Source organism: Aplidium turbinatum, chromosome 10 (genome assembly GCF_918807975.1).
Source record: "Aplidium turbinatum chromosome 10, kaAplTurb1.1, whole genome shotgun sequence".
In the NCBI taxonomy this organism is placed as follows: domain Eukaryota; kingdom Metazoa; phylum Chordata; class Ascidiacea; order Aplousobranchia; family Polyclinidae; genus Aplidium; species Aplidium turbinatum.
The window spans coordinates 7625945-7646647 of record NC_137481.1 but is presented as its reverse complement, the minus strand read 5'-3'; the positions used below and the strand labels follow the sequence as shown (position 1 = coordinate 7646647).

At 37.5% G+C, this 20703-nt stretch overlaps 1 protein-coding gene across 1 annotated transcript; it reads left to right on the top strand.

Moving 5' to 3' along the window:
• Nucleotides 1–902: 902 nt before the first annotated feature.
• Nucleotides 903–20409, top strand: LOC145778377 (histone-lysine N-methyltransferase SUV39H2-like). The gene is made up of 8 exons (XM_082589853.1): nt 903–1695; nt 2579–2743; nt 10310–10507; nt 12983–13200; nt 15604–15757; nt 16969–17121; nt 17447–17588; nt 18026–20409. Exons 1-8 carry the CDS (start codon nt 964–966, stop codon nt 18193–18195), a joined length of 1932 nt encoding a protein of 643 aa, XP_082445979.1. The 5' UTR covers nt 903–963; the 3' UTR covers nt 18196–20409.
• The last annotated feature ends 294 nt before the right edge of the window (nt 20410–20703 follow it).

The window sequence follows — 20703 nt, the reverse complement described above, 5'->3', positions numbered from 1 at the left end:
TTTTAGTAAACCTTTTCCTCTTTTGTTTCATGCAAATAAATCTAGTTCGTTGCTAAACTTTATGTTGTGCTTAGCTTAAAGAGTCGCAGTCCATCAACCGCTAGCCAACGCAGACGCATAGCATGTGTTTTGGTCGAGTTTTGTTTATAATAATTAACGGTAGGTCGAACGTAGCGATAACTCCGAGTGTGGCAATAAAAGCAATCCTAGTGTGACGACATACTGTAATTACGTCATCCATCTGTGTGGCATTTTGCTGAATTTACGTTGCTGCTGATGAAACACGCTTTCGCCCCCACGCCCACGGCCAAAAAAATAGTTAGGCGCCTATGACCCTAACCCTTTTAAAATGTTTGCGGAAACTGCGATCAGTGAAACAGCGACTTCGGCAATCGGCAGACTCTTAGGATCATTACCGGAAATTTTAAAACAGAGAAAATGTTTGCGGAAACTGCAATCAGCGACTTCGGCTTTATTCTATTTTTTTCTTTCAATCTTTTCAGTTTGTTTGCAGAAACACCCTAATCCTTTTAAAACGTTTGCAGAAACTGCGATCAGCGACTTCGGCAAACTCTTAGGATCATTACCAGAAATTTTTAAATGTTTGCGGAAAAACGGAAACTGCGATCAGCAATGTTCTATTTTTTTCTCTCGATCTTTTCAGTTTGTTTGTTTGCGGATACCGATACTCTGATACCCTAACCCAAGATGATCGTTTGATCGCCTTGCTCTAACCCTAACTACCAATACCCTAACCTTGCGGAAACTTTGATCAGCGACTTCGGCTTTTTTTAATGTTTTCTCTCGATCTTTTCTAGGTACGAACTGACGGTACGAATTGTTCATGGTACGAATTAGGTTGCACCCGTGACACTGACATATATGATTGTTATAGATATTTAGGAAAATTAACATAATTTTGATGTGGGTTGTTCATTGAAACAGTGATTTGACAGTTGGCTCATGTGGAAATGCTTTGCATTTAAAAAATTTATGATGGATGAAGATGTTGATGTTGTTTCTGTATCTGATTTTGACTTTATGGAACCATTGAAAAAACGTTTGAAACTAGATTCAGAAACAGCTCTGCAAGTGAAATGTCAAAACACATGTAATTATGAAACCAAATCTGTTGACAATTTCTTATCCAGCAAATCTTCTACTAATCAGTTTCATGTGGCTACAGAAGTTAATGAATTGAAAGAAAATATAGATACAAAGCTGTCTCAAGTAAATGCACTTGCGACAAAGCTAGCTGGTGATCAAGTTTCAATTCAACAATCTGAAGAGCCGCTCATTCTTTCTTCACCAGAAATATTTCCTTGTGCTGTTCCAGTTGTAAAAGTGCCAAATCTTAAATATGTAATTAAAAAAAGTCTTCTACCTATTGTACCTGGCTTTATGGTCATGGAGGTTTTACAAAGTCATGCAAGAAAGCAGGGATATAAGTTTGAAGTCAAGGAAACCAGGAAACGAAAGCATTCTATTCCATATGCTGAAACAGATTGGTTTTACAACAGCGCTTCCACAGGAAAGCACAATAATTATTATAGAAAAAAAGCAAAACAAACATTAACTGGATGTAAAGACTTGCTTGTTAAAGCTCATCAGCTGAAAGCAAATAAAGTTCAGTCTTCCAAGAAAAGCCACAGCATGTTTGAAGTTGAATATATAGCTGATTTTAAAGTGATCAAAGTATGTAATCTTTATTTTGATTGCAGTTTTATAAAAATATTTTAATACTGGTAATTGCACAGACTGTTTAAATGTTATATAGACCTAAGAATTTTGACATTCTCAACGGTATGATTGTAATTTGTATGAATGTTTATTTTGTGATATAGTTTTAATATCAAAACAAAATGTGTGACACGCGCAGTATGTGAGGATACTGTAGAGGTATTATCTTATTTTCTCTATGTTTTTTAAAATGCGATTACATGCAGTTTGATCGGTGCAGCCCTATCCATCCCCTGAACACTTCGTCCCCTGAAAAGATTGAGAAAAAAATACAACAGAGTCAAAGTTGCTGATTGGAGTTGCCGCAAACATTTCAAAATTTTGTCTTTGAAAATATCGAGAGAAAAAATACAGAAACGCTGATCAAAGTTGCCGAAACGGTAGACCACGATAAACCGAACCGCACTTTCGGGTTTGGGTTTGTCACACTTATTTTGTGGTGGCCCATAAAAATTTAATGATTAATTCAAGGGAAAATTTAAAAATGTTTGTCAAAACTCTGATCAGCGACATCTGTTTGTTCTATTTTTTTTCTTGATCTTTTCAGGAGACGGAATAGGGAGCATCCTGCAAGATTAGTTGTCTTAAACTGAGAAAGACTTCTCTAAAGTGTAATTCTGGCAGTTTTGCATTTGTGTAGTCACTGTACCGGTACCTTAGAGAATTAAACAAACCATGAACTTATCCTTGACTAGGCGATGTTGAATCGTTACTGGTTGGAAATGTTCTGCTCATCTGAAGAAATGCACATGATAGAAGTCGATCAATTGGTTTTAGTACTAGATTTTACATAAGCTAAGCTATTGAGTTATATTAGTTCAATTGTGTGTTTTTGCAGGGCACCTGTTATTATCTTGTGAAATGGGTCGGATGGCCCACTGAAGCAAATACATGGGAACCAGCATCCAATTTGAGTTGTTGCGGCTTAATAGAAGGTTTTCATAAAGACTATATGAGAAAGTTAAATAGTTTTTTAAAGAAGAAAGAACTAACTTGGCACAAAGTATGTTCATTTCCATCTTTAGGACCTAATGTTCTATGGCAGAGGCTATATTTACCGGTGCGCGGACATTTTGCCGAATGGACAAATTGCCAAAAGGACTAAGGTTGTGAACGATAGACTAAAACACGTTGTGGAGAACATCGATACATATAACACAAAAATGAGTTTTGGCAAAATGTCCATTCAGCAAAATGTCCGGGTGCCATATTTATCATATATTGTGAATTCCCTGTACCATATAATGTGAATTCCCCTGTTTACTCAAGCAAGACGATGACCTCAATTATGCACTCAGGCGTGTTACATGGGGTTTGTATCTTTTTGTGCAACCATAGTGCCAAGTACTAAACGTAAAGTTGCACATGCTCTAATAAACATTTCAAGATGACAGCATTAAAAAAGGACAAAACCAAAAGTCTTAAATAATACGTGATAAAACTATTTTCTTGAAATAGCCTAAGTATTTCGGTCGCTATGAGCCATGGACATTTACATTAAAATTTGTCGATTTTAGCTGTTATAAATGCAGCTATTTTGTTATTGAGATAAGAGAAGTCAAAAAGAAATATGTCATGCTTGAGTGAACAGGTGCATTCTTGCATATAGCCTCTGAAACTATATTCACACATACGCGTCAATTATGCAAGGGCAGGGAGGCGGCACCCCCATGGTGTGAGACATAGGGGGGCGAGATATGTCGATTGTCGGGCCTCCTCGGTTGTTCATTAATATTAACAACTTTGTAAGAAAACTGCCGGTTTTGCGCTGTTTACCCGAATGCACAAGCTACCTTTGTTTAAATTCCAAAAGTCGGCTGCCAAATGTCTTGTAACAAAGATTGCGAGTCTGACCGTGCTGTAGCAATTTTGGGTCCACGTCTTTTAGGCGCAGACAGTTAGGCGCCAGTCAAATAAGCGCGCACACTGTGTCGTCTGGATATTTAGGTGCGGAGCACTGTGGCGCCCGTTAATTTAGGTGCTATTCCTAGTAAAGTCTGCAGATTGTATCAGCTTGGCAGGTAGGGCAATGCTTTTCACACAAAATGTTATATTGAACAGAAAAATATGTTGTTTTGTTAATGCGCGTGTGGAGAAGAGGTGCGAGACAACGCTCTACTACTCTTGATATTAGCACATCTCCACAGTACATTTGCTTTGCATCCTGAACACAGGTTGCAGCCAGATGGAACTTTACTTAATCTGTTATCTTTCGCTGGAATGGTCGTGTGGCGAGTACGTATGAGACAACGCTCTACTACATGAATACATTTCTATAGGGCATATGAACCCTGGCTACAAGTTGCAAGCATAATAGTGCGACTTGTATGTATAGAAGTACTGTATAATGCGTAATGGTGCGACTGCGTAATAATGCAAGCGTAATGGTGCGACTTGTATAGAAGTAGTATTCATGTCATAATGGTGCGACTTTGCTCGTTATTAAACCTAGTCAGGGTTTTGACGGAAAACTAAGTTACTCTTCACAATCCTACCACCCGCTTGAATATAGGCTACGGTATATTTTACTGATGTTTAGTGTAGTTATTATTTGACTTAATTAAAAGTGAACTCAGTCATGTTCGGAAACTTGAATAATTTATTGATAAAGCTTTCGCCGACGCAAACCTGAACAAACAACAAATAAATGCCGAACACGCAATTAAAAAACAATATATAATATATATTTATCTGTTCAATATAACATTTTGTGTGAAAAGCATTGCCGGTTTAAGCAGCTTCACTCACGGAAGCCATGACATATTTTTTGTTCAATATAGCATTTTGTGTGAAAAGCATTGCCCTACCTGCCAAGCTGATACAATCTACAGACTTTACTAGAAATAGCACCTAAATGAACGGGCGCCACAGTGCTCTGCACCTAAATATCCAGACGTCACAGTGTGCGCGCCTATTTGACCGGCGCCTAACTGTTTGCGCCTAAAAGACTTGCTCCCGCAATTTTAGCTCGTTTATTTAACTTTGAGTGACGACGAGCTTGTCTGGAACGTCTGTTACGACTTTTGACAATGTGTACTCTAACAGGCTAGCAAGAAAAGTTCAATTTTGCGAAAACTGTTCAAGCTATTTATCAAGAGTGTGTGAAACGAAAATTGCCACCAATTTTAGATAACAAAAGCTGTTGCGTTTTTTTTTTTAATTTACTTACTTGTTTTGTGTTTGATGGACCAACGAATTCAATCCTGAACGAACGACATTTTCTGTGTTGTATTTAACTGAGTACTACTTAAGCAATTAAGCAGTCTTCGAAATTAGCCTCGGCAATCGGCAATTGCCGAGGTGATTGCCGAGGCAGATGAATGAATGGCACATTAGCCTCGGCAATAAAAATGCCGAGGCCACACGAGCGCTGGTAAGGACCACAAGGTTACAAAAACAACCCTAATTTTCTCAGACCACACCATCCTAGGAGGTTGATTCAATCTTACTATTACTTAATGTTTTTATTTGGGTTACTTTCTACTTCGCTGGCGCTTATAGAAATATCACCCTATTTGCATTGATTCAACGCCAGTAGACGTCAAATTATTATAAGCATTTACTCCTTATCGCGCTTCGCCTTCCGTCATCTCGTCCAGCTATATCAGAAACGATCGCGCCGCTTTCACAACGAACCACACAACATCAACAGACGTCGAATACATGTAAGTAATAGGTTAACGCGTTAACCTTTAGAGTGAGCTTTGTTAATTGTGGTTTGTCAATTCTTGCTACAAATCGGCTGCCGAGAAACATATTAGTGTAGTATTTTGCAAAATTTGTAAAGAATTTTATGAGGGAAACAAATAAAGCTACGGGGCCCAGTTAAAAAAGTAGTAGCCTACAAAATTGGATAAATAGTACTTCGGCAGTAAAGAAAAGTAATGCTTCCGATCATATGACATCGCGCGTTCATGAACGGGCAGTTTTGCGTCTTCAAGCGTCTTAAAAAATGACGTCGTCGTCGTCATTTGTTATTGGGCGTTCTTGTTACGCAATACAACCGGTCGGAAAAATTAAATCGATTTGTGCTGACTCGAACGTTTATCGCTACTTTTGGTATTATTACATCACAACAAATCAAACAATGCGGTCTTGATAGACTACTCTGTTATATTTTTCACTTCTCGTTTTACATGTTGTGGTAGCCTACAATTTTTTCGTAATAAACGTTCACAGCAATTGCCGAGGCAATTTCAACTTTTGCCGTTTGGCCTCGGCAACGTTTTTGCCGAAGTAAAAGTATGCTAGTTTCGAAGACTGATTAAGCATACAGGGGTAATGGGGTATTCGCTATTTGTCCAGCCTTCAGCAAAAATGATTGCCAACATAAAATTACGGATTGCGAAATGGGATGGGCAATTGCGGAAGTAAAAACTTCAACCACATTTATTTGCTGGGATTCAAATTGTATTTTCAAATTTAATGATTTCTTGCCAATTCTAAACTTTATTTTTATGCAGTTATTTAATATGCAAAGCTCACGAAACAAATTAACTGCTTTTTGGAAAAATAGTATTCTCTACTCAGTTTCAAGCAAAAAAGCTGTTTTAAGCGATGGTGTTTTTATTTTTGCGTATATAATATATTTGTTCTCATTACGTAACAGTCTATGATCATTGTAGTTCAGTGGTTCCCAACTTGAGGGTCGTGACCCCCAAAGGGGTCGCAGAGCATTTTATAGGGGGTCGCAAAGCTGTTGCTCATGCAACAACAAAAGTGCATGTAAGTAGGACGAGGTACCGGTCCGCTAGTAGTATGTGCCAGGCTACGTTTATATGACGTTTCATTGCGCCCGAAATGAAAATTTTCCATTTCGGTTAGTCTGCCAGACTTGTAGTCTGTTTACATGCGGTGACCGAAATGAGATTCGTGGCGGTCTGGATTTCATGTCGGTAGTTTCAACAGAAATAAAACCGAAATGAAGCGGTTGCTGGTGATGTAAACACACCGCAATGAGATCCTAGCAACGAGATTAGCCCTAGTGCTAGTAGTTTGTGGTCTGTTTAAGTATTTATTTTAGTGTCGGAGGAAGAGAGAACAGTCTTGAGCATTACATCAGTGCAATAGCTTTGTGTTTTTGAAATCATAATAATAGATATTTTCAACTGGGACTGGAATGCTGGTTGTTTAATTTAAATTAGCAATTGCAAACCAACAATACAAAGTCACTCTCTCAATTTTGGTGTGAAATGTATGATTCATACCCACAGATTTCTAAGCTGGCTTTTCAAGTATTACTGCCCTTTGCTACGACGTATCTAAGTGAGAGAGGTTTTTCAGCTCTTCTGCATATATGAAGACGAAGGAAAGAAATAGAACGGATGTGGAAGACGACATGAGACTGGCTCTGTCCAGCACGCAACTTCGAATTTTACGGTTAGCTGCAGACCTACATGGTCAACCATCGCATTGATTTGTCAATAAATGCAAGAAAAACATTTTTAGTGCTGCCTTTTGTTGTATTATTTGTTAATAGTATACTTGCATTGAGTAAAGAATATAAGTGGGGGTCGCGGTATCTACAAAAATTTTTAAAGGGGGTCACCAAGACAAAAAGGTTGGGAACCACTGTAATGTAGTTGATCGTAAACCTTAGCGGCCGCATGAAACAATGGTGTAAAGTTGGCTTGGTAATAATCGCGTCTGTAGACGTCGTTAATACAGGTAGCTGATCACACAAAAAAGGTTTACAAAAAAAAAAGGAAATTAAGTAAAAATGCTCAAAAAGTTTAAAGCGTTACCACACCCACCAACAACGGTAATTTTCAATCTTCATCGTTTAACAGTAACTTGCACAAGTATTTTTAAATTGTGCGACGAGTTCGGCACAAAAATTGAAGAAGCAAATGTTGAGAACGTCAAAGTCGCAATATTTATATTTACGATCAAGGCCATTGAACATCTTTTTTTTATGATTCTTCGACTGAATTTTCACACATTATGAGTATCTCTGCTTCAAGAACGTCATGGGGACTCGAGAAATTTTCATCGCGCACTTCACTGACCTAGTTTTGTCGAAACTTGTTTTCATCTAAACCAGGGGTGGGGAATCTGCAGCCCGCGGGCCGAATGCTGCCTGCGTGACTATTCCATGTGGCCCGCGTCAAAATTTCTTCACCCAAAATATATTGAAACAACAGCTCAAAAAAGCGTAGGCTCTGCATTCTCGGTATATTGCAAATGGCCTTCTATGCTGATGATTTTCCAGTCATGCGGAAACATGTTTTGAAATATATGTCTCTGTTTGGAAGCACCTACCGTTGCGAGCAGTTTTTTTCCAAATTGAATCTAACAAAAAGTCGGCTTCGCTTCAGACTGACTGATAAAAACGTGGAGATGCAGTTAAGAGTTGCAACATCTTCCGTGTCAGCAGACATCACACGACTCACCAAAAATAAAAACTTTCAGCCATCCCACTAGCTGTGAAAGTGAAATAAATCATTGTCTACTTCGCTGCATTTTTTATCTGTAAATAAAATTTCGAAATTTTTAGTGGTCCGCCTGTGTTATTTCTCATTTTATGTGGCCCGCAATACTAAAAAGGTTCCCCACCCCTGATCTAAACCTACTTTTAATGACATCGACAAATCACATACCGTAGCGAGTTACAATTTTTCTTTTCGCTACTGGACACGTTTTTTCGCCTCAGTTAACCAATTGTTGGCAGACAATCAGACATCAATCCTTTTTTACATTGATTCAACGTTTACAGGCATTGAATCAATGTAAAAAGAGTTGATTTGCTGACTTGGTTTTTGTAGGCTAATTAACATTATGTTTGGAATTTGCTTTGGCACTTTTTTGCTGACGCAATTCATATTTTGTACGATTAGGCTGCTCAGCATTTACCTGTTGACTCAGAAATTGCTGGCGCCAAACCAGAAGGCTGTGTGTCTTCCAGGGCGTTTGGTCAACGTTATGCAATTTCAGCCAAATTAAATAATGCGCAGAATTTTGCACGGCAATCGCGACAGGCTGATATGCGTATACATAAATAGTGCATTATAATTGTTAAAGCTGAAAATCGGCAACTTTTAGAAATTACCTATCAGAATTACCTAGAAATTTTCTCCCCCTGGAATTGGCTTACTTCAGTAAAAAATTGACGCTAATGTATTCACAATATATGGTAAGAATAACCACTGCAATGTTCAATAGGCTAGCCTACCCAGTCTTCGAAATTAGCCTCGGCAATCGGTGATTGCCGAGGCAGATGCATGAATGGCACATTAGCCTCGGCAATAAAAATGCCGAGGCCACACGAGCGCTTGTAAGGACCACAAGATAAAAAAAATAACCCTAATTTTCTTAGACCACACCAGACTAGGAGGTTGATTCAATCTTACTATTGCTTGATGTTTTTATTTGGGTTACTTTCTACTTCGCCGGCGCTTAGACACGTGCCCACTGCCCAGCTGGGAAAATTGAATCTTTTATAGAAATATCACCCTATTTGCATTGATTCAACGCCAGTAGACGTCAAATTATTGTAAGCATTTACTCCTTATCGCGCTTTGCCTTCCGTTATCTCGTCCAGCTGTATCAGAAACGATCGCGCCGCTTTCACAACGAACCACACAACATCAACAGACATGTAAGTAATAGAATACATGTAAGTGTCATTGCCAAAATAAATCATGGTAAAGGAAGATACAGTTAAAAAGTGGAATTTACCTGCTATAGGTTATGAAACAGAGGGGACAGAAGGAAAAGTTAGTGCAGTATTTCGCAAAATTTGTAAAGAATTTTATGACGGAAACAAATCGGAATTAGAAAAGCTACGGGGCCCAGCTAAAAAAGTAGTACAAAATTGGATAAATGGTACTGCGGCAGTAAAAAAAGTAATGCTTCCGATCATATGACATCGCGCGTTCATGAACGGGCAGTTTTGCGTCTTCAAGGTTAAGCTTCAAGCGTCGTATTGACGTCGTCGTCATTTCTTATTGGGCATTGTTGTTACGCAATACAACCGGTCGGGAAAATTAAATCGATTTGTGCTGACTCGAACGTTGAATCAACCCAAAATTAACATACTCCCCCCCCCCCCCCCCGTGAGTTATTTAACATGAATTATCGTAACAGCGTGCGTATCGCGTTGCTCGCTTTACCGCTACTCTTGGTATTGTTACATCACAACAAATCAAACAATGCGGTCTTGATAGACTACTCTATTATATTTTTCGCTTCTCGTTTTACATGTTGTGGTAGCCTACAATTTTTTCGTAATAAACGTTCACAGCAATTGCCGAGGCAATTTCAACTTTTGCCGTTTGGCCTCGGCAACGTTTTTGCCGAAGTAAAAATATGCTAATTTCGAAGACTGCCTACCAATGGTGTAACATTGATTAACCTGTATTTAATTGCAATTGGTGGATTCGTTATCATTTATATACACCATTTGCTAAAAGCTTCTAATATAAGACACTTTTAATATATATATAACTACCTATTAACCAACAATTACACTGCACCATATGCTTTTCAGGTTTATGTAAAGTTTTCTGGTTGACAGGAATACTGTAGTGTAGTAACTCCTCAATTTATATAATACATATTTTTTGTTTAGCTCATGCAAGCAAATAGATTAAGAAAGCATGTTCTTCAACGCCTGTACGATGTCATTCCAAATAACTTTCATTTTGTCTCGGATTACGCTCTACAAAAGCAACAACTTTTTATGAAATTAAAAGGATGGCAGAAGATGATTAATCAAAAGAATAAGGGTCTTCCAGTCATTGCTGTGGAAAACGAAGTTGATTTGGAGGTAAAGTACTTTTTATGCTGCAAACTATAATGAGTGATTGAGTGAATGCTTGCATGTGTCATTGTGTCATACCGGTACTGCTTTGGTCTGCATTGTTGGGTCTGCTACTATTCGGTGAGTCCGATTCGGTGAGTTCCTAACCTCTAAACCCTAAAACGGCAATGATAATTAGGCTACGGTACCCAATAATTTAAAAAAAAAAATTGAAAAAATCCTCCGTTAAGGAATCGGACTCTGTCACAATCAATGTGCGAGGTCTTGCTACGGGCTGCTTGTATCTCGATCGAGCGTGCTGTTTTGATTGTAAAATTCTTATGCTATAGGTTATCATCGGTCATTGTCCTGAAGTAACCTCTGATTACGAAATCTGTATTATGTAACGTGTATTCTAGATCATTCAATTGCTACGTGCAAATCTATAGTCTTCTTTAAACTTGCTTGTTTACGCCGCTCAGTGCAACGTGACCGAACGATGTGTTCGTGTGATGCAACATTACGTAACCTTCTCGAAGTTACTAGACCGAACAAACCTTTTATAAATAGTGGTGTAATTTGCGTAATGATTATTATGGGAGTATTATTATGATGAGTTGATTATTATTATGAGTTGGTGATGAGAGATCATTGTTGTAGTAGTAGCAGCTGTTAATAGACGCAAAGATTATTGTTGATCGAGAGTTGAAGTATTGAATACGAGTAAAGCAAAGTTGATGCTAATATAATTTCTGATTGAAATTAGAATCGTATGAGAAGCTGTGAGTGGATCACGTTAGACTCGATCAAAAGCCGCAAGCGTTGGAATATATTGCTGTTTACTATTACTTTGATTAATTGCTGGAAGTGGTGAACCATTCGTTGGAGTCCTTCAATCGTTTTCATATATATCGTTTCACTAGTAGAACTATCCGTGAATTTAATTGACTGCTTTTCGGTTTAACCCATTAAACTACGTCATTGAACCTTTCCAAGTCTTTTTCCTGGTAAGAGATAGAAAGAAATCGTTACAGACTCACCGAAACGGGCCATTCCGGCATTATTCGTGGAAATCTTTCTCCTCCGACTTAAACAGATTTGCACACTTGCACAAATGCACAGGCTTTGAACTAATAACACATGCCTGGTCATGAAAATTGATCGATTGAAGTTTTTGCTTGTTGAAGTGTTGTGGTCTGTGAATTATGGGTCTGCTACTATTCGGTGAGTCCGATTCGGTGAGTTCCTAACTTCTAACCCCTAACCTTAAGCCCTAAACCCTAATCCTAAAACGGCAATGATAATTAGGCTACGGTACCTGATAATTTAAAAAAAAAATGAAAAAATCCCCCGTTAAGGGATCGGACTCACCGAATCGGACTCACCGAAACGGGCCATTCCGGTGAATTATACCATCTACTTGGTGCTGCTGAATGGAGAATTGGAGAGCTATGCTTAAAATGCGTTGCTTAAGCAAATAAGCACACACCCTGAGAGCTTACAACTTCTTCTCAAATGCACACCTTCTTCCACTTCCGGATGAAGTTAGCTGCACACAATGCAGAACACTTAAATTGTAAATTATGAAAGAGCAACTTGTCTTAGAAGTCACTATGTTAAGCAGAAAAAAAATCACATTGACGACTGACTAGATGCAATTGTATATATATATTATATGGGTCTGCTACTATTCGGTGAGTTCGATTCGGTAAGTTCCTAACCTCTAACCCCGAACCCCTAACCCTAAAACGGCAATGATAATTAGGCTACGGTACCCAACAATTTTTTTTTAAAAATTGAAAAAATCACCGAATAGGGATCGGACTCATCGAAACGGGCCATTTCGATATTATATATATACTGTATAAGTGTATAATATAGTGTATAATTATTAATTAGGTTACGTTTGTGCTGCTTAAATTTTGCACCATCTTATTAAGGTAATTTTTGTGAGTGTTAACTTAATATTTTTTCAATGAATGGACAAGTAGTTTGTAAAAATAGCTCTTGTTTGAGTTTTGATATTTACTTACAGTTTTGAAGAAAAGGTATCATATTCTTTCAAAATTGTGTCAAATTAAAGTTGTAACAAAATGTTAATTAAAACTGCCTTGAAGTATGCTGCTGCATTCAATTTAGTTTTTATCTAAAGTCTTTTCATGTCCCAAAAGAAATATCATTCTTTTGCGCCATTACAGAAGATATATATGATTATATATAATAGTTTTTTTCTGTTAGTGCAGATCCATTATGCAGGCAAAGGTGTCTTAAGTTGTTTTGTTATGTTTTAATTTTAAAAACCTGGATCTAGCTCTGACTAATTAAGTTTATTGTTTATATTTTTGCTTCCTGTCAGTATTCAGTGTACACGTGCTTTTTAAATTTAATATATAGGACACCTTAAATTTCTGAGAAGATATTCTTATATTTCAGTAACATTCGCTCAATGTAGTGAAAGTGTTTGTTGTGAATAACTTTTATCGCATTGTTTTTGTTGTTTAGTGTCTCCCGGATGCCTTTACTTACGTGGTAAATAACATTGCTGGAAAAGGAGTGCTTTTACCAACTGACCCGCTGTTAGGCTGTGAATGTACAGATGGTTGTGCACTTGCCCTGGAAAGGGGAAAATGTTGTCCTGGATTCCACAAAGGAAAGTTTCCTTATCAAAACGGCCTGATTCGCCTTCGACCTGGCCGTCCTATATTTGAATGTAATTCTAGGTATGCAACATTAATAAATTTGTTTGTAATAATCTCTCATGAACTTTTGGGTATGTATATATACTAGAGATGTACCGATATATCGGTATCGGCCAAAATATTGGTATCGGTACATCTCTAATATATACTATTTTGTGCCATCTTCTTGCCATTATGTAGTGATCTGTTTGTCTGAAGTGCAGTCAGTTGTAAAGAGAATGCATTTCAATTGTATTTCACACAATACTAGTAGAACTAATTAACAGTAATTCAAGTACAGTGGTGTACTGGGAGCAAGTTTTTGACGCTCGAATGACGCGATCCGTATGCCACCATACTTGAATACCACGAGGTTGTAATAACTTTAGGGACAGTGGAATATTGAGCTGTTTGTTGTTTCTGGCTCATTGACCCATCATTACGCAATGATGAATTACATTAATTTTATTTTAAAAAAAGTTTCTTTCATATAGCCTATCCTATACACATGACATTGTTAAACTGTTCATCTTAGAACTTTTAACTCAGCACGGTTTAGATGCGTCAGAACTGGCGGCAATCCAGGGTTTCAACAAAGTCTCACAAGTCATGTACTTCTACCATCCCTAAATAACTTTCACACAAATGTAGACAGCGACTTGATTGTTTGTTGATATTGTTCAGAGACATCACTTGCAGCGCTAGTTTAGCATTTAAATAAAATCTCTTTCTCTTACCAAAGTAAAGTTTAACGGGTGCCAATGTTTTTTTCATTTGTCACCTCTTTGAACACATATCTGAAATAAAGTCTTGAAAACAACTAGAGCAGTCTTGTGGACAACCTAACATACTCTAAGTGTTCACATGGTGTACATAAATCTGACTTCTTGCGATTAATCCCTTGCCCTGCAAATTCATGAATAACACAGCGGGCAGTTACGTACCCTCGTGTCAAGTGCCAATATAAATATAGTTTTCTCGAGTGACCAACAAAAATGAGTAGGCATATGTGTAAGGTAAGCATGTACTAATTCCAATAACGTTGTCTAATACTTCTTAAGATCAGGGATTCATAGTATAGGGATCGCCAACTCGGCTGGAAATCCGACAATCGTAGTGTAAAAGTGTTGCCAGATATTTTTTATATTTTTAGAAAAAATGTTATTTTGACATTTTTAAAGATTAGTGGTCGCCCAAAGCTTGTCCGTTTAAAACTAACTTGACGTTTAAAGTTGCACAAGATTGAGTTAAAGTAGTTTGTAGTTGTGTTACTTTGCAATAAAAATGTGCTGAATTTATGTGCAAAACTTAAATTAAACTTGCACTGTTTAAAAAAAAATTATACTAACCAGTTAAGAACAAAAAAAATTGAGAAACTTAAAAATACACCTCAGGAATAAAGAGCTTCATGTTTTAAGTGTTGAAGCCGGTAATTATTTTTCAAGTAATATGTTTTATGTACAAGAGAGGTTAAATTTGCCAAAAATATGATAGTTTGATTTGTGAAGAATAAAATTGCTTTAGGTTAGTTTTAAAATATTTATTTACGGGCAAGTTTTGGGCAACTACTACTTTACAAAATGCCAAAATAATATTTTTTCTAAAAATATAAAATCTATCTGGCAACACTTTTACACTCCGATTGTCGGATTTCCAGCCGAGTTGGCGATCCCTATAGTATGAATCCCTGCTTAAGATCTTGCAAAAAAAAATTGTCAAGAAATTTAGACAACGTTAATTCAATATCACAGTCAATGTAGAAACAAATTGATGTCTTACTACAATCGAATTAGTAAAGTTGTGTGGAAACAAAAGGTCGCTAGAGATGAAGAATTTTCCATATTAAACTATAAAAATTCTGATACAAATAATAAAAAAAATTATTTCAGACACACATTTACCGCACAGTAAAATGTATTGGCCTGCAAAGATTAGGAAAAGAAGATAAATGAAAAAAGCAAAGACATACCAAAAACCATTTGGACATCAAACATTACAAAAAAGGCAAAATTAAATTGCGAAAATGCTGGAAGTAGCGCCCATGATCGAACAATGGCTCCATGCAACGTGACGCGCTTCGTTTGGAGATTTATTTTTGCTTTGCTGGCACTGTAGTGTAAGTGATGTCTCTGAACAGCGCAACTTCAACAATTGATACAGGAAGTGACCAAATCTCGCGTCATTCAGGTTAAAAAGTCATTACGCCAACGCGGCATTCTGGTAAAAAAATTTACAGCTATTCGGTTTTCGGGCATAGAAGCATTAGGATTGCGTCATTATGGCTGAACTCATTGGAACCGCGTTATAATGTCGTGGACTGTAGTATACTCCTGCTGGTAGCCTATGGTGTTTTTGTAGATTCCCGGACAGTATTACACTGTGTGCAATAATTCGTTAATAAGATTGCAGTGTATTCATAGTACAAACTATATATTTGTGCTTCAGATGTAAATGTGGACCAGAATGTCCTAATCGCATTGTTCAAAAAGGCCCACGAACCGCTATTTCACTCTTTCGAACGTCCAACGGAAAAGGATGGGGTGTAAAAGCTCTTCAACCGATCGTGAAAGGATCTTTCGTAATGGAATATGTTGGAGAGGTACCTATCCAATGAGCTTTGTGAGCATTACAACTACACCTTGCAGAAGTTTTCCTACCGTTTGTTTGTGAAGTTATTTAAACCTATTATTTTTTAACATTTCTACTAGGAGTAATAGTCTGTAATGCGTCTGTCTAACAAATGATGAATTTAGGTTTGATTAAATTCTGAAAATGCAGAAATTTTCTTCGCACAAGTCTATCACTCCAAGTTTTTTCTCGATTAGCAAACATTTATAACCAACTGCGAACACTATTCTAAAAGCCAACTGAACTACATTTAAAGCGGCAGTTGCATTGCATTGCCCTTTGCAAGCTGAGTGTTCAATAGTCTGTGTTAGCCAGAGCATTTTCTGGCATGGGAACTTTTTTTATCAATACCTTTTTTACCTTTGCCATGTATTCCTTGTTACCAACGTTTAAGGGCTAAAAATTTTTGTTTTTATGTCTTACATAAAAATGTGTGTTTTAAAGATATTGAAACCGGCCTATTTTTTGAAGAGTGTCTGTGCAAACTTTTGTGTCATTTGCATAGTCATCTATAACTTGCAGTTTAAAAAAAAACTTAAGCAAAAACATTGAGACCGTCCTAAAAGTATTCGCGCTCAACAACGGAAGTTGTGCTTCATGACAGAGCACACATCCCTTTGGTTTCTATCCTTCTCATCTCACGGAACGTGCGCTATGCTCCTATGCAAGAAGTATTTCTGCACCTTCCTCTTTCAAAAACATCTAAGCAGATTTTCTGCCAGCAAGTTTTTGTATCTGGAATGTCTGCGTACATTCTACCAATGTAAAACAGGAGTGGACTAATTTGTTGCGTGGGTTGGTCGCACAGATGTGCTGTGGTTTTGACTTTTTTAAATGGTTCTTCAATTTTGCACTGGGGAAATTTATGTATCGTTCAGCCATTTTGCCTATCGTATGATTAGCATTGTATGCTACAGGCTACCAAAATATGACGAGTGCAAAAAAGAAATCAATTGAAAATTTGATATACATTACTTATATTTTGGTATTCTGCAAACAAACGTTTAAGTTCCAAATTTTCACATGTCTTTGCCAGCGTTGTAACGCGTTTTCACTCCACTGTACAATAAAATGTTCCCCCAACAGACAACGCAAACTCTGCATTGCTTGGCAGTTATTGTTTTATTTGTAACAGCATGCTCAACTTCAGTCTTCAAGCACGTTATCACATTCGTGTCACAGATTATAACGAACGACGAAGCAGAGAAAAGGGGCAAGGAGTACGACAGCAATGGAATCACATACCTGTTTGATTTAGATTTTTGTGATTCGGAAAATCCGCTGACTGTGGATGCCACAAATTTTGGAAACATCTCCCATTTCGTCAATCATTCTGTAAGCATGCAATCGTACTGTTTCCATCAATTGTATAGCAACTTTTAAATACGCACCAAACAAAGGTAATTGACTAATTGTCCCAGTCGTTGTGGGCAGGCATATATTTTGTTTTCAAATCCATTTCACACGTGTTAGTATAAAATGATGTAATCTGTTGTATTACATCACATCTTTAGTTTCGTGAAAATTACTTGCACAGTGTAGCCTACCATATATTTCCCATGTATATACAGATGCCATGTATCCGTGGCTTACGCGTATACGTAGTAGGCAATGCATCTTGTAGCGTTATTTAGGATTATATCTGTGTCATTTATTCCAGTGCTCCCCGAACCTTCAAGTCTACAATGTTTTTATTGACAACCTCGACCCGTCACTCCCTCGAATAGCTTTGTTCGCGAGGAAAAACATTGCCGTCAACGAAGAGCTTACCTTTGATTACCAGATGACAGGAGACATGACAGGTAATAAGATGTTGTCGGTGTTCATACTATGAACAAATTGTAGCACCCAGTGTTTTGACATTGCACTAACATGTTCATGCACTGCCTTGATGTACTGTATGTGTAATTGTGTATAATAATGCCTGCGCAAACGTATTTTGGCTATGAACGATTGAGAGTTGAGACCAAAAGTAAGGTAAAGGGATCAAAGCAGTTTCCATCTTATTTCAAACCTTGTATTGTTGGAGTCGAACTATAAAGCTTGTTCAGAAACTGTGGCATCAGGCATGACCAATGGCTCTCACATAGACAGTAACTACTTAACTAGTCTACAGTTGATTGAGTGGCCTAGAAGTTCTATCCTTGCCTGAGATTCCAATATTATCGTGTTTGTGAATTTATTTTTACTCCGTCGTTTTTTTCTTTCTTTTTTTACGAAATTTTTTTTCTAATTGCAGACGGACGCTGTGTTCCCCTTGAGGACGGGAGCTCTAACACAAGTGACTCTCCTTTGACAAATGGAGATGATTCCGGATCAGAGGTTTCTTATTCTTCATCTTGCTCCTCCATCAAGAAGCGCACGCGATGCTTGTGCGGCTCGCCGCACTGCCGGCTGTGGCTTATATGACAATGCGACTGTTCAAAAATGTTTAACCCATCCAACAAAAATTACGTTTGTGTATTGCTCCAACCAGTGGAAGATCCGGGGGGGGGCAATTAGGGCGATCGCCCCTACCCCCTCCCTGGCTCCAAATGTTCACGCAGCGACGCTAAAAAGACCGCAGTGTAAAAGTATTCAGCTTTTAGTACAATTGCTTCAAAGAAAGTATATGCCATTGCGGTGACGTGTTTATAGCAGGCCTGGTGATTTGCTTCCGAAGAGAAGCTGACTAACCCGCGTGTTTGCTTCACTACCTGTGAAGTCGGGTTGCTTCACATTTGTTAGCATTAAAACTTCACAGCATAAATTAATTGCGAACTAATTCACGTAGAAAGAGAAAATTGACTTTGCTACCACGATCCTGTTTTTGAAAATCTTTTGGGTAATCTCAAGATTCAACGATTTTTCACTTATTCATGACAGTTTATTGCGTCGTTTCAGTTTGTTGCATGAAAAATTGCAATGTTTTTTGAATATGTAACGTCCATATTGACTTAGTTAAAAAAAAAACAGAATATTGCTTAGGATTGCTGTGATTTTTAAGAAGTTTTTAACAAAAAAAAATTATTAAAACAATGTTAAAATTGTAGGCTACGTCATTACTTCTGCTAATCAAGGGTTTGATTTAGAGAAATACATTTTCAAGTATTTTTGTTTTTCCAAAAAGTCTACTTTTGAATGCCAACTTTCTTATGTTCTGTTACCGCATGTAGTGATATTACAACAACAACAACATTTTTTTAGTTCTCGTTTTCTTAATTGTTTGTATACTAATCGGATCTATTTCGTGCATTTTTTAAGTAATATCAGGACTTAGCTGCAAAATCATAATAATATGACAAAATGACAAGTTTTGCATTTGTTTTAAGCTAACATTCAGTGATAACTCCTCTCCATGAAGATATGAAGGTGCTAAGATGTAGGGAAAGATTCTGTTAACCTTTAGTTGCGTAAAGATTGTTACGAACACACTCAAAAAGTTTGTTCGTTTTGAGAAGGACTCTAATCAAAGTGAAATGCAGCTATTCAAATCATGGACGGACAACTGTTGCAAAAACGACTCACGTCACTGATCGTGTGGCTTAACAATTAAAGAACGCATAGGTCACATAAGTTTTGAAGTTCTTCATAGTCCATATACTTCTTCTGATTAATTTATTGTTGTCTTGGTGGTTATCCGGCTCAAATCTTGAATGAAACAAAACTTCTTGCCTTTATTTTAATGTTTTCTAAATCACGAAGTTAGGGAAACCTTTCTAGAAAGCAACATTGATTTTACTTAACTTGTCAATCTCAGACGAAGCTTGTTTTATGACGTCATGAAACCTTTGCGTTGAAGGAACGGTGAGAATTTTACCTAATAGTTCAAAAAGTTTAAGGCTTTCCTTTTCTATCGTCATACCAATTTGACTTGTTGAATGGTGTTTTTGCTTAGTCGTTTTCAACAACAGTACCACATTGCGTTTAGTGCCTTGCTTCTACATAAATCTACGCATGTTTGTATATCCCAGCTTTTATCGATTTTGCAATGGGTCTGTTGTGTCGTGGCGCCCTTACAGCCTTTAACACGATCCTGGTCCCCAGTTGTGGTAAAGTTCGCTTGTTGCATTTTAATCAGAGCTGTGGAGTCGGAGTCGTTAAAAAATGCCGTCTCTCCGGCCTAATACAACACGATTAACAATAAAAAAAAGTTGTTTGCAATTTTTTTCAAAATATTTTTTCTTTATTTTGCGCTCTAAAATTTACCAGAAAATAGAAGTGTTTGTTTTTGTCAGTTTTTGTGAAAGTCGCCATTTCGATTACAATTGTATGATATTAAATTTAACAAAAGACAAAAATGAAAAGAAATCCGACAGCACTGAAGTTGGAGTCGGCCTGTTATGAACCGAGGAGTAGGAGTCGTATATTTTTCGCCTAACTCCACAGCCCTGAGTTTTACGTTGTTTTAACGTCAAAGTTTGTCATAGTGTAATCACAGTCAGTTATTACCGGTAGAAGTTTCGCATAATACGTAGTCTCATGGGTGTCTTGCAATCCTATCCTGATTTGCATTAGGATCTACAATCAACAGCGTATTTGAGTATTTGTACTTTTCAATTACCAATGTTGGTTCATTCATACTAAAACGATTAAATGCCAACGATTTGTGTTAAAAACAATACACTGTTTCGAAGGACACTACTACAGGTCTTTGCATGTTCCGCATCAGTGCTCACCGAAGGAGGTTCTGCGAAACTCTACTGTATCCTTGTATATTGAGAGGAGTCCCTCGTGTCACAAGAACTGTAGTTGATTTGATTTTTAACTGGCCTTATGTAGTTTAAAGAAAATCGTTTCTCGTTAACATGCGCCTGAGGTCGGTAACTTTTTGCTCTGCCGGTAAGTTTAAAGCGGGGGTGTGCAACATGCGGCCCGCAAAGTGAAAATATGTGTCTCCAGGCAGAGTTTGGTTTTTGGCCTTCGCCACGAATATTT

Bases quoted from the DNA above. Each gene is read 5' to 3' on its own strand.
- LOC145778377 (XM_082589853.1), top strand. From the start codon at position 964: ATGTGGAAATGCTTTGCATTTAAAAAATTTATGATGGATGAAGATGTT. The intron at 2,744-10,309 runs GTATGTTCATTT...TTTTTTGTTTAG, and splicing joins AAGAACTAACTTGGCACAAA to CTCATGCAAGCAAATAGATT. The intron at 17,122-17,446 runs GTAAGCATGCAA...CATTTATTCCAG, and splicing joins CCCATTTCGTCAATCATTCT to TGCTCCCCGAACCTTCAAGT.